This window comes from Trichoplax adhaerens, genomic scaffold, assembly GCF_000150275.1.
Source record: "Trichoplax adhaerens TRIADscaffold_4 genomic scaffold, whole genome shotgun sequence".
NCBI classification, from domain to species: Eukaryota; Metazoa; Placozoa; class Uniplacotomia; order Trichoplacea; family Trichoplacidae; genus Trichoplax; species Trichoplax adhaerens.
In genome coordinates, this window is record NW_002060946.1 from 1,026,734 (window position 1) to 1,042,542 (window position 15,809).

Sequence of the window (15,809 nt, forward strand, 5' to 3'; positions counted from 1 at the left end):
ACTGGTCATGGAAACGCAAGATTTCGCTATCCCTGTTTCCCTACCATCAGGCATGCTTACTACCGATGGCACTAATATCAAATTGTTGATGGACCAAAATGACAACGATAATGTAGCTCTAGAAAACATCAGTTTAGAAGAGGATGTTGTCAAGCTAGCTAAAGGTTTGCCCTTATGACATAACCTGTAATTATATGTTGTCAAACGTGAAATTTTTTTTATTGCTATTAACAATTGTCACGTAGTGGTGTCGACGTGAATAAAGCCACAGCGTTTGTTGAGCTGGCGTCGACATTTGCAAATGACCAAATTTATCAATTTTCTTGCTCCTCGACACTGCTTTGCAATGATATTTAGAACGCTATTATGGGCCACACTATTTTCACGCAGAAGCAGTATTCATTTCTTCATTGGTAATAATAACTTACATCAAATAGGCTTTTTTAACCAATGAACTACACTACATATAAGTATATTTTAACTGAAATAGACCTATAAAGTCATATTTTGATCATTTAAATTAAAATACCTATAGACAAGTGATTGCGATTAATGGGGTATTGTCGAGCATACTATTTGTCCACCTTATTTTGTCCAAGCAGTACAAGCCATAAATTTTTAAATTATGAGCATTCAATTTCATCATAGTTTGGTCAGCAGATGAAAGTATTATAATGCTTTTATGATTATTATTATTTACAGCATGGCTTTCGACTGTAATTCTGAGTTAGTCGATAGAAGTGAATTAATGAATTACCGTCATTATCATTTTCATTGTCGTCAAGCCAGAGTAATAGAACCTACAGTCTAATAATCGATTGTTATTTCCCAATATTGTTATTAAATATTGTAAGAAATTCTTCGCGTCACAAAGACTTTTACATACGCTGTAGTCATAAATGCGTGTTTAGACTGTTGCTATTGAACATTAAGCTGACGCACTTGTACCCCTTTTTTTATTTCTACAGTACGACAAAGGAAGTTAGATGAAGTTTTAGATTGTAATTGTCGCAAAGCTGTCAGGGTTGCGACATATCAAAATTAGTCTGGTTAATATACAATATGCTCGCATATTTCTTAAAATGGAAGAGTTTTTATTTACATTTCCGTGGTCAGATGCTATACAGTGCGGCATTTATTGCACAGTTTCACGAATTAGGATATAGTACTACCGTCTAATAACCCTAGAATACGAGTACGTTATCATCTAGGAAATAATCAACCCACTACAATTGACACAGAGGTACTTGTAAAAGCTATTAGTTCATAAGTGTCGCCGTTCTGTTCGATGTTTAATACCCTTGTTACCTATTACAATTATAATCTCGCGGCCGCAGTATTAAATTATTAACTATCTCATTTTATGCTTGCCAATGATTTACTGTGATGAAACGCTGATCGTTTAATACGTACAGTATAAGTAAGCTTAACAAGAGTTTTTTGTGCAGTATTGATAGTGGACAATCAAATACTTTGAATATAGAAATGCTTTTCGATTTCCCTATACAATTTGCAACCTACGTGAATATTTCTTTATTTTATTCCTAAGGATAGACGTCTGTCGTATTTTATTATTATTTACGAATTATTAATTGTCTAGAAAAATCATGAAAAATATTCGTACTACATTAATGCAACATACAGTCTACTGGAAATTTCTACCGGTTGAATTTTTAGTAGTCTGTGACTGCACGGTATCTGCATATGATAGGTTTTCTTTCCGCTTGGATTTCACTATTTACTGAGCACAGTGAGCAGTTTACAGCTAAGACTTTAATATCAAGACTGATTCAATTTTGCACGCGCCTTGCTACAGAATTTGATTTCAGATATTGCGGGACCCATCTCATGAATCATATGATCCCGAAGTTGGGAAACTATTTCAAGTATAGTACGATACCGCGCGTCGAGGGACTCCAAAAATGGAGTCTCTGGTACATTCGTGTACGATACTATGACATTGAATTTTGCATGTTTTCTCATCAGTTTTTGCAACTGTACCAGTATTTACGATATATTTCTGTTCCTACAGATAAAAGTTAAAATTATCTTATATTAAAAATATTAACCTGTTAACCGTTATTTCGCAAAAATGTAATAACACATGAGAATATTTGAATTAAATAATTACCATGCGTAAAAATTTTCGCTTGCTTCGATTGAAATTCGATACCACATACTGTACGGGATCAACTTTTATAGATAAATAATGTCCTTCTTACACGAATATTCTTATAAAATGAATTAATCAGGTAATGTGAATTCTTTGTTTAATATAGCTCGTCGAGAAATTCGGAATAACATTTCTAAACAAAGTGTAATCAATTTTCACCTTAAGCAACATATCAGCAACTACGATACTTATATTGGTTTACTTGTCAGGCATAATCTTTGCTTAAAGGTAACTATTTTTGTATTACCTTACACATATAATTTATGATATTATTATTACACCGTACAACGCTGTACGCATACATGTCTAGAATAGAATTATTTACGGCTTATTTCTGAAACTTGTGCCAATAATATTACAAGCAGAATAGGATTCTTAAAATTGACGGAAATGCCAATTGTTGAGAATATTAATCTACTGTATATACCATTCGATATTCTTTCAACGTAGTGACATTATATCTATTTAATCTTACAAGCCTTCATTTATAGTAATGCACACTTTCAAGTACTTTAGATCGAGACTCCATCCGTTTATAATATTATTACCAAAAGATCGTTGACTTCTAGCATACGTATGTCGCTATCGAAATTCATCCCAAGCATAAATGATATGAATTTTTGCACAGATCCTTAGTTTAAAATACGACAACACTGATTACCTTATCCATTATTAATTATATTACCGGTGTCGTATAGAATTTTTTGTATTCTCGAAAGTAAAAATAATTCATTGTATTCTTATTAAAAAGAATTATTAATTAATTAAATGATGTATTTGAATGGTAGAAGATGCTTTTATGATAACGTTAACTTAATGTATCAACATAGAATATTATATTATCGTGCTCAATATTTAATAACACCTTGAATGCAGGATACCGTACTTAACGAGAGTGTATAATAATTGAATCACTTTTACGAAAATCCGGCAATATCTACAAGGAAAATATAGTACCGTCTATGGAACGATATACAGTACTTTTATCTTATTCTTGTATAGACACGGATACGAGATCAAGGAGGCCATTGTAATTGTTACTTTCTAAATTTTTTGTACAAGCGATACTACAAGTACACTATTGCAGACGTGCACAGTACTGTGACTACTGTCCGTGGACTATAATTAATTCATCGTAATTCATTACTGAATTAGTGATACACTAGATCCACACTGGACTTAGCCTATGATTAACACCTACGTGCTTATACTCGTACTATACTTTGTAGCATATTGGTTACAATTGCAATTATATCCGTAATATTTTAATGTAGTACATTAAAGTAAAATACGGTGTTTTAAATTCTTGTGAAGATATTGTGCATTTTAAAGTAACTTACTGCTCAGTACTGTACAATATTGCTTCGAAAACGACATAGTGACATATGAAGGGCGTACATACATTTTACTAAATATTTTACTCCTTTATAATTAGATAGATATACGAGTACACTATTATAAAAATTGAAATTGTTATTGTAGTTAAGATTTAATTAAATAATATCATTATATGATCAAATTTAAAAAAGTAATCTTAAAATGAGAACTCTTCCTTGCATATCGTGAGGGATTACAGGTCAATAGAAATATGAACTTCTACTTGTGTTAAGATCGAATAAATTATAGCATATTAATGTAAATACTACGTCAATGGTACAGTACAGTATACGTAATTAATAATACCGCAAGGAGATAGCGCACCGCATAAGAAATATAGAATGTAATTATCATTCTAGCTGTGTTTATTCTGAATTGGTGCTGTTTAATTCTGTCATCAAATGTTGTGATTAATTATTTTATTGGTAACTATTATGGATTTTTGATAATGCATCATCTCAGGATGCCGCCGACCGATTGGACCGTCTTGACGCAGTAGAGCCACGATATCTAGGTAAAAACGTTGAATGTGCTGATAGTTGCACTGTAATTTTTAATGAAGTCATAATTGGTACTACAGCATTGTAGCGTTTACGTTATACAGTAGGTGTCGATAATTGTGGTTATGATCAGTACAAATAATGAACTAATATATCGACCTACTATTGCGTTAATTGTATTGTCGAGGCTACCACATAAAACTAGATAGGTCAGCTAGTTGTTCTACTCATTGTAATGTATATATTTTCGTAATAGACATGCCCCTATACCCCTAGTTTACATTTTTTTATTGGCCTAAAAATACGCAATTGTGATACGAGTTATATATTTTAGAACTGCATATTATCTGAATGTAATTGAGATCGATTTGGATCAAAGCAGGGCTCCAGCTAGCTCGTATTTTTATTTCTTGTGAAAGAATACCTGCTTGAAGATACAATACATTATAATGCGTTTCTAAAAACATAGTGCTAGTGATTTGTCGTACGTCATAAAATATGAATACATTATTCAGATACAAGGAGGTATTTTAATTTACTATGCTATTTCGACACTTTGTATACTTAGAAACGTGTTTCCAGAGCTGATACCGTACTCAACGTAATTTACATCGCATGCTTATTTTTTAATTAGTATCAGAAACTGTATCCTGTATTGGCTAAAATGTGAACTGTATTTCTTGTCTTAGATAGAACGTTATGTACATATTCAAACTTTTTACTATTTACTGTAAACTGACCCATTTTTGTCATGTAATTTTAAATAATAATCTTTGAAATTTTACTCTGAATTTTTATTCGACTTCCTTTACTTTAACCTATAGCGGTCCAAAAATGGCTGTTTTGATTAAACTCTTTGTCTTTATACTGTAAAATTATTTGCTAACATTTTACAATATCTTTTAGCAATAGAACCCTGTAGTTTTCAAAGAATATATCTTCTCGGTTACACCTGGTAACCTCTTACGAGTTTTTCATTTAATCAATAACTTCATTACTAACAGACCGCGACAGCAATAGAAGGGGGGCTAGTGCATTTACGTAGTGTTCTGACGTTTTATTTGATATGATATTCCATTGTTTTAATGATCGATTGCTCCTGTTTTAGGGCCTCTGATAAATGATATCAAAGAAAAGGTTAGTAAATAGTATTGAATAATTTGTTTCTCTTCATTTTATTATTGGATTCTGATAATGGATTTCCGATAATTCTTTGGCGCCCTCAGTGCAATAGCGTTGTTGTTTACATTACCATTAATATTATTTTAGCATATGCTTTGATCTAGGTGTTATACAATCATAGTTAAGATGCATAGTGTGTTTAAAAAGTTGTCATTTACATATTACTTTATACGTATGCATACTGTATCACTATGTACATTACATTGTTTTGGTATTTCTTCCTTTTTTAGTACCATACTGTAGTTATGATTGTACTTGAAAGCAAAATTTTGTATATAGCAGTTTAGAGTTATATTTGTCAATTGCTAAATAGTTTACGGGTAAGTTACTGGAATACTCATCGATATCTAAACTTATAATGAATGTAAATCAATATTTTTTTAATAGCATTTCAGTAACTTACTTCATTTACTGCAAACTACACCATTTTATATTGCCTGTCTAACACGCTTGGTATCACTAATGGAGATTGACAGTAAGTAGCTGCCTAATTTTGGGTGATTTTTGCCGGTTGTACAGTACAAGCTACTAGATAAATATTTTACAGATCGGGATTTAATAGGTTGATTAACCTGTACCTTATAATTTATTTTATATTTGTAGATTTACTTCACTTTGTCATGTTTACATTATTCGGAAATCAAAACAACTCTAGAGAGGAGCATCTTCTCTTATTAGTGTTTGAGGTAATATTAAAGAAACAAGCTTACATTTTCGACATAGTTAAATCGTATTGTTTTGATGTACGTAATGCAGGATAAAAAAGTTTTAAATCTCCTACTTATGCTTATGCCGGTTTACAACTTACAGAAAGCTTTCAAATTGGAATTTGAAGAAGCTGAAGAATGGGGAAGTCTGTTACGAGCAAACAATGCCTTATCACGTATGATGACAACATACACAAAGTAAGGAGAAGCAGCCATTTTTGTATTATTTGTAGTAAGGCGTCAAATATTCCGTTAAGTGTATAAGGTGCAGGCACAAAAAGAGTAATAGATCCTAACCAGTGCTCTAACTGTTTTGTTCTATTCTAATTTGCATATGTGTATAAACATTCCAGACGAAAATTAGGCAAAGATTATCTAATAAGTACTCTCGCGCAAGTTATGAACGATGTTATTTCAGATCCGGATTTGGACTTAGAGATTGATCCTCTAAAGGTAAGTTTGACTTTTTAACTTTTGATTGCATTTTATGTATGAAATTTAATGCTTGTTAATTAAAAAGTGTATCGTACGAAATTTAATCATCAGATTTATAAAACACTGGAAATAGCAGAGAACTTGGTTTCAACGGAAGAGGTGTGCATTCTATTGCTTACATGATTTTTCCCTTTGATTATTTAGTGCCGAAAGAGCGCACAAAATGGAATATTTGATGTATTTTACTTTGTCATGATAGGCTTTATCATCTGAGGAAGTAGCGTCTCGTGCTCGAAAAAATATCTTTGGTTATTATTATTGAAGCATATTGCTTAACTGATTTGCTTTTACCTTGTTCATTGTCGTATATTATATTCCTTAAACGTGTATACATATATCAAAATTGGAAGATATTTCTCTGCGATTTATGAACTGTATAATAGCGTCTATTGATAGAATACCATACGGTATAAGGTGGCTATGCAAATCTATAAAATACTCCATTAAAGTAAGATAATAAAGTTTGATCTTTGATAAAATTATACCTTAATACATTTTTTATAGTAGTCAGCACTTATTACATTGAAAGTAATTATTATATAGGAGAATTTTCCAAGTGCCTCTCCTCAAATCATAACATCGTTAATTGGGAGCTTCTTCTTTTTAAGATTTGTTAATCCTGCCGTCGTTACTCCTAAAGGTTTGCTATTTTAATCTTCTTTATCAAAAATTTATTTATATATAATCATTTTGTTCCTTTTAGCTTATGGAATAACTACGGAACCGATATCTCCGAAAACCACTCGAAATTTAACTCTGGTACGAACATTACTTCGCCTTTAACTAGTAACTGAAATTGTTACAATTATTTATCATTTCGATATCGTATTCTAGATCGCCAAAATTTTGAAATGCTTAGTTCACGCTACCACAGTTAAAGAGTCGTGTATGTATCCCTTACAATCTTTTATTGATCAGCACCATGATCCTCTAAAGGTACGGTATATTTTTACCTTACATCTTTCGATTCATTATTAACTTCCTTTTGGAAGTGGTTTTAAGGTAAAATCTAAATTTGATAGGTATTCCTGGATCAGTTATGCGACGTTCGAAATTTTCATGACAACATTGAAGTACGCTTCGATAATAGATATAAGCACCTTTCAATTTAATGTATTTACGTCTTCTCAAGTTATTGATTCTGATCTTCAAATTAGATGGAACAATATCTATCTCTTTCTCAAGATATTATTGTAAATATAAGACTGAGCGAATTGTACGACTTACATAACTTACTGATATCTTATCGATCAAATCTGGTAATTGCCTCATGCATGTTAATTATTTAAATCTAAATAATTATATTATATTGATTTTAAATTATCTACAACACATATCATTACCACAACATGTTTAGTTGTATGAAAATTATTTAATTTACTTCAGATGGATGGAGCAAATGATCGGTTAGATTGTATATTGACTGATCTCGGGTCGGCCTCAAAATTAGATCCGACTAATGACGAAATTATTTCCATAAAATTAAGTAGCCGTTGGGAACCTTTTACAGGTATTGCGTATTCGGGTATGCCAACAATAAACGGCAGTTTTATAATGCTATGATATAAATTGCTAGCCGTAACTAAATAGCTGTTGATATAATCTCAATTCATAACAGATATAAAGAGAATTACGAAAATGTATTCAGAAAATGATATTAAAAATTTTGGGATTGCAAAAGAGAAGTTAAAGGATGTCCTATTGAAATTTTTTACAGAGGTGCGCTACAACGCATGCACGATTCCTAACTTTCATTGAAGCAATTAAAAGCTTCATTGTGCTACGTAATTCATGCTCAAGTTGTTTAACGTAATTACCGTAATTAATCGATTAACTATACGCCTATAATGCAACAACTAAATGTGTAATTAACATGTTAACTATGGTATTATTTATACGTCTTGTGTCAAGGTTCCTGAAAGTTTTAACAAATCTACTTTAGAAGATGCTATCTATACAGTTATAAATAGCAAAATTCCGGATATGGCTCAATTAGCAAGCCCTTTGCTTGAAGACATTCATAGATCACGCCAAGAACATATTGAACATCCGTTATATTCTAACCAGTATTTTCATCAAATTAAGGAGGTATAATTCATTTGCTAGATTAAATACCTGCTATTTGTTGATCTGTACCGTCTGTATCTCGACTTAATCAAGAAGGCTTATTTAAACGCTGTAATTATTTTCTGGTCGTACTAGGAATTAAAGGTAATGCTATTGCAAGAACAATGCGTAGATTTTGAAGTAACAATTTTGAGAGATGTTTATCAGGTTTGACTCTAGCCTTAATTGCTTAGATGTTCGATTACAATTGATTCTATTATGTCGTCTAGACCTTTATAATATTAAAATAACATTTAGTGTATTAATAGAGTAATTATTGATTTAATTCCATATGTAGTCGTTATGTGAGCACGGAAGCTTTCTGAAGGAACAGCTCAATAGTTACAAAGGTATATTTATAAACAATTATTAATCATTGTTGAAATATAAAAATTTTTCTATTGATCACAGAGAACAATTTGCATAGATGTGATAATATAGATCTATGTTATTATATATTTATTATTATAGAGTATTTACAAAATACAAGAAAAGCTGTTGTGAGCAAGGTTTCTGAATGGTTCTTACAATGACGATTTTCGTATTGAGTTATATGCTAACTGTAATATTCCTCGGTAAATATTTAGTTTAATCCGTATGGAAAAGATGAAAATTATCAAAATGAAAATTATATCAGTCCTTATCGCTGTTCGCATTTGCAATTGTTAAAATACAGAATTATTGTCGACATTGCACATGAAGATATGTACGTATTTTCTACATTGGACGTGATTTTAAGTAATTTACGTTGTTAGCTTATTTTCATATGAACTGTTACATTTTAACAGAAAAAATAATGGCTCTGACCTCTGGTATCTATTTTCTTCGCCAAGTCCTGGCCATTTTATAATTACTTTATTAGACGAAGGTAATAACAATATTCTAATTTATATTGTAAATTTGTATTTATCATCAGCTAGTTGTGTGTTGACCAAGTGTCTTATTTGGAAAAATATTAAAGTACATTTCAGTTTATTAGCATTTAAAGACGCTTTAATGTATGATTTCAGTAGATTTATGAGAGCAATTTTCTGTTACAATCTAGCCCAATCTAAAAATCTCATTCAGATTAGCGTTACTCTAGAAGAATTACTGGAACTGCTTTATATAAGAAATTCGGTAGGTTGCATTACCTTCTACCTTGCATTTTTTAACTTTATAACGTCATACATTTGCAGTCAATATTATTTGCATGGGGTCAGATAAATACTGTTTGTTATTCGTATGCGTATATTTTAATTCTGTTATTTTAATTATCCATATATTTGTTTCATTGTAGTCATGTATAAGAAATGAGTTTTCATGAGGCTCTCATTTAGCTATGAATGACATTCGAGATCGCCAAAAATTATTTATAATTTGTAATTATCTTTTGCAATCGATATGAGATAACACCAATAATTATACAATAACTAATGTATATCACTCCGTGAGCTGACTGTGTGTGATGCAGACGCCTGAGATCGCTACGTCTTATAATTAATTGAAAACGGGGTAGTAAATAAGATGGGATGTTGATTATCATTATAGACTTTTATAGAAGTCTATACGAGTTTACAGGATTTTTATCACGTCATAGGCATACTGTGCCTTATATCAGTATTGATAGCATACATTTATATCATTTTTCATAACATTTCTATAGGGTACGGCTGATATCTTAGTAATTCGAATACAAATTTAATGATCTTGGTTAACACTTAAGTGTAATAGTTCACTCTTACATGACTTAGTGAAAGTAGCAAATAGGTGGCATATTATCATCGACGAAAAATTATGCTACATATTAGAAGGAAGCTGATGTTAGTTTGTCAGGGTTGTAACTAACTGTAAATATAGCCATTTCTAAAAAATCCATGCGAACAAATTAGTATTTTCAATCGTTTTATGAAAGTCATTATAGTACTAACCTTCAATGTATTTGAATACTAATAATTATTTATCACTTTTTTAATGAACAACCTCCTATGAATTATTACTGTCTATCGCTTTTTATAGGATAGTTTTATTAATTATGAAAATTGTTTTTTAAGTAATAGCATTGAATAGTAGCCTTTGCAATCTGCCAGGGAGTAATAGAGCAGCGATAATAACATACAAAAATTGAGCGATTATTAATAATGAATAGTGGTAATGAACTTTATTATCTTTAATCTTTTATACCCTGGCCCTTCCAATATACGCTTTGTTTACATGAAAACATGCAAAATCCAAGCTATTAAAAATACTGTTACGAGAAACAATTGAGCTACAAAAATACTGTAATTTTAATGAATGAATCTTTCGAACTGTCTGAGATATTTCGTTTGCTTAGTGTACTAATGATAGCTATGATTTTCATTACGGGTTGTCTTAAAGCAATTTTGATTACTATGTAAACCGTTAAATTATCTAAGCTACTGTCTATCAGCTTGGGGTAAATTATGGCTATCTAGAGACATTGAAAAAAAAAAAGTCCTTTTACTCTATTGTTAATACTTGCATTAAAAATGTCAAGTCCACCGAGATTGCCTGTGCAAAATGCTATTGTGATACATTATATTTGCACACAAAAATAGTTACAATACCTTATTTTAAAGAAATAATGGAGAGGAAGGAAAGGAAATGTGTTGCTACTGTTTGAATGTAAGCAAGAATGAAATACGACAAAGGAAATAGGACAGACAATTTTGTTTAGGTTATTAAAGTAATAAAAAGACATTTCTTGGGGATAGGTAAAGTATTTTCAAGTAGGCAGAATTTGTTTTATAAATATAGGGAATTATATTGAATTCCGATAATAGACTTTTATTTCTAGCATAAAAGAAATGTATATGCTTCTCATGCATTTTGTCACACAACAATAACAGTATAATCGTACGATAATCATGTCAATGCAAGGCTCTCGACGTAAAAGAAAACCTGCATAAAGCGCCCATTAAATATATTCAATTTTGAACTATCGTTCTACATCAGTCTAGTTGTTCATGGCTGTGATGACGATGTGACGATGTTGTGTTTATTCTTCGGATAGTGAAAAAATTGATGGCTTGTACTTACCACGAATCGGATTTTTGTTTCTTAACATATCGACTTAAGATGGACAGTATTTTGATAGCGTTATAAGTTTTGTGCTAGGCTTAGTTGGTTGAGATTTCGATTACAGTATTGGAGGAAGTTAAATGGTGTAAAAAGAGGAACATTGCAGGTTTAAGGTACTTAATGCATATAATGTATACGGATTTTATATCTAAACAAGAGTTATGAGGTACGGCGTAAGTGATTTAAAATGTTGTCTTTGACGTTTTTCAAAGTCTCATCAAGTTAATTTTTTTTGCTTTAGACGTATGAGTATTAGCTACACACAATATGTGCGTATGTATCCACAACAGAACTGCTAATTTGTGACTGCCTCATTTCAACTGTTTTTACGCCACAAATTACAGTATATGGATTTTTAATGATGTATTCTAGTAGTTTAAAAGTTGCAAATTATTACTGACAGAGTTCTAATTTCACAAACAATTGATAAATTTATCAATCTTCGTGCTGTGCTACTTGGGTATGCAGTAATATCATTTGGTTATGTGTTTTTCGTTATCAATTTTACGTAAAGTGGATCCATTAAATTACTATTAAATTCTCTATCCTTTAAATTCGTATCACGTCACGCAAAGTTAAACTGTATAGGTCGTATTAATTTACCAGTAGGGGAAGTTTTTACTCATCACAATTAGCGCGAGCAATTTTCGTTGCTTCTGTTCGATTTTACTGTGACTGTAATTACGTTCGCACTGTATACTTGGGAATGATACTTTCATTTGATTCTCTCGTATTAATGCCATAGTTGTACCAGACTTGTGATTTTATGCGTATATCGATTGACCGTTTTATTCATTAACAATCCGAAATATTACTAGCTTCATAATCTATTGGCGATGATGCAAAAACTGCGGATACAGTAGTGTAATTGCTCTATTGCATGCAGTACAATGATTTCCCTTTAATTAAAGGGCGTTAGTGCGTTTTTAGCAAGCTTACGGTACCGATCTGCAATATTAGTACATCTACTACTGTATACTATAATATTATAATGTATTCCCTGTACAGGACAGCAGAGACCTCTTACTCGTATGCCAGAATATTTTGAACAGTACTGTACGTGTAAGTCTGTGAGCTAAACATTACAGTACACTAAGGTATGTAGTTCAATTACTATAGTACTGCACTGTATGGACAGTATGCTGCAAAACCAGGATATAATATAATAGTACAGCAATTATGCTACTGATTGTTTTCTTTCAAGGTAAAAAGCTAGCAGACATCATACTGCACTCAAGTCGGCGGACTGCTGGCGATACATCATGAATCCATGATTCATGATTAAATAATGTAATAATAATTATTAATGATAATACGGTACTGTTGCAGTGTTTTCTGAATAGCATATACATACAGTACACTAAGTTCGGCTGGTATACTGTACAGTACTCAGTAGAGTAAAGTAATTAGTAAATACTCTGTATAATTGTACGTATACATATACTGTATAGTGTACTTTATGCTATACTCTATACCAGAGTCACGGAATTGGGTATTTAGTATTACTTACAACTCTTTGACAATTGTAACAGCAAAAATTATTAAAAAAACCGATACTTTTCATTCCATCGGTACAGTGGTCAACGACGTTGTATTGTAGTAAAACACTGACTTGGCTTCGACTCATGATAGCAGTAGCAAGCGATGTGAGCTGACGAGCAGAGGCTAAATCCACAGCTGATACTGATACAGCAGTTGCACAGTGTAAAATGCACACCTGACGCTCCTCGTACTACAGTACAACGCAGTACTGTATTTATTATAATATTATTTGGGTTATTTCATCTCTATTGCACATACAGTACAGTAATAGTGATTTGGCTAGTTCGAACTTCTGCAGTTTTTATGCAGTAGTAATTCATAACTTTGGGGAAAAAATAATATTACTAGCGTATATGTATATTCTATATGAATGGCGAATATTTAATGAATCATTACTGCTTTACAAGATACAATGCTGTACTAGTATTCATGGGAGCTGATTGATACGTTTTGAATGCTCGCGATCTCGAGTCCGGATGATGCAATATAACCTACCATAACATTTTATTTTGATGTTTTTTTTGTACAGTATATGCGCGCTTTTGTTCTTGTTTACCTATTGTGAACTGCTAAAAGAGTCCATCGATGAAAGAGTCTGGTCAATTTCATTGTAATATCATTACTGTATGATTTTAATAATAGCGGGTAAACTCTACTGTACAGTACTTGTACAGTATGGTGTATAGTGTACGGTACTAGTCATAAAGGATATCTTGCAAGGTAAATGTATAGTAAGCACGTAGACTGCATTCTTTACTCGGGCAATCATCTTTATAATGGAAATATAACGTCATTTAATTTTAACCTTAGCATTTAGCGTTTAGTATTTACCGCAACGGTGAGAACTGCAGGGACCCTACTGTACTACTGTACTGTTTATTAGCCTGGTAGTCTCCTGACCGTTTCAAATATGAAACTGAAATTATCCGAATTTAAAATTAAAATTAAGGCTGCAATACAGTACTGGGTAACTTTATAGTGCAGTTTTGGTGTGAATTCAACGATATGCATACATGGACAAGTAGTTTGGTCATTGATGGAGAGTGCTAATGTAAAAAACGCATTTGCTGTAAGTCTAAAATCCAACGACCTGACATGATGACACCATTCGCTGTTTTCGGCAGCCATTGTCCTAGAATTGCCATGGAGATTTAGGAAGCCGAGCCCAGTGGGAGGAGACTATAGACAAAGCGGCAGTCGTAGGAAAGGCCTGCCCCGCCTTTTTTTAATTAATGAATTTGAAAAACTTTTTCCTTTATTGTTATTTGCATCACAGTTCATCGTTGCTCAGTGAATTAATTCACACCGGATGTAGAGGAACAAAGAGAAATAGCGGTGCTATTGCAGTGCTACTGTACCAGTGTAGTACAGTGCTAACTAAAAACTTTTTACTGTACGATATTTGAAGTTTTGCTTTAGCGTCGTATGGACTGTGGACGTATGGATGCCTATTTTATGACAGTCTTCATCATTCTTGTTCTCAATTCTATAAGGTTCCGCGATATGCTGTACGGTACTGTAGAATGAAGATGAAAATGTACAGTACTCTGCAGTAATTTAGTAATGCACAGATCTGTATCGTTTTGAGGCAAGTTACTTAGTGTTATTGTCTGCTACACTACCGCAACGCGCGGCGATATGTACGACTTACGTATCTGGAAAATGGTTGATTAAAATATGCTATTTCTCTAAATTGCGAGCTCAATTCTTCATGCTTTCTTAACGACCATAATTTACTTTTATGCCAGCCCTATTAGAAATAGAAATATTTATAGCAGTCTAGTGTGCAAATTTTATGTGATACTGTCATGGGCTACTAGATGTACTTCATTTGATTGTCTATGATGCTGTAAATATTAACGTTAAGGCCTGGAGTTAGATGTCATAGCTGCATACACTGGTAGTGTCTCCAAAGCTTAATTTATCGATTTATGGACATATTGTATGACTTGGAGTACTGAATGAATGATAACGAATAGGTTTGGGAACTATCATTATTGTGGGGCTCCTAAAAACTGATAAAGTAATATAATGACTGACCATTGTCATGCCACGATTGGAGTCAGTTTGCGCTATCTGATTGATTTAATTAAATTTCTGACATAAGTATGTGGTAAACTGTATGGCAAATCATATTATTAGGGATTTGTGATCTAGCAATGGTTACTATGATGATATTTTCTTTTTTAATCGACTTATGTGTTCATGCTCTTTGATATCTGCTAGTTAAGATGTTGTAGCATAAGCAAGGTTTTAATCGACAGCAATGCCTGAGTTTAGTCATGATCTCCCGTCAAGTAGTTTTACAAACAACATTACAATGATCAGTTAGCTTTGGTTGGTGTAATGTAGGTTACAAGGTGACGAGCTCGTAAATTTGATATGTAGCTTATAAGTAATTTGAAGCGATACTATAATAAGGAATACGAAAAGGCGATCAATCAACAACGCGTAGAGAGTTAAAACAATTATTATTATAACATTTCTGTCATTTTCACCCTTATATTTTAGTGAAGAAAATTGAGTAACAATTTTATCCTGAAATAAGCAAAGAAATATGGGTTAATTTAATTTACTGCATTTATTGAACTCCATTCTATTCCTTATCATCTGTTTTACAGGTGCTGGATTTGAATGGATTGGTAA

The 15,809-nt window shown here is 32.1% G+C and overlaps 1 protein-coding gene across 1 annotated transcript; it reads left to right on the top strand.

Annotated features, from left to right (window-relative positions):
* Positions 1-7: 7 nt before the first annotated feature.
* TRIADDRAFT_55233 (uncharacterized protein) lies at positions 8-10,224 on the top strand (the record flags this gene model as incomplete). The annotated part of the gene is made up of 23 exons (XM_002111307.1): positions 8-164; positions 2,280-2,401; positions 4,013-4,064; positions 5,159-5,187; positions 5,620-5,707; positions 5,836-5,918; positions 5,989-6,137; positions 6,293-6,392; positions 6,486-6,533; positions 6,978-7,074; positions 7,138-7,193; positions 7,269-7,370; positions 7,457-7,507; positions 7,821-7,944; positions 8,053-8,153; positions 8,346-8,522; positions 8,637-8,708; positions 8,839-8,890; positions 9,012-9,049; positions 9,128-9,246; positions 9,329-9,408; positions 9,586-9,659; positions 10,186-10,224. 23 exons carry the CDS (start codon positions 8-10, stop codon positions 10,222-10,224), a joined length of 2,010 nt encoding a protein of 669 aa, XP_002111343.1.
* Between the last annotated feature and the right edge of the window lie 5,585 nt (positions 10,225-15,809).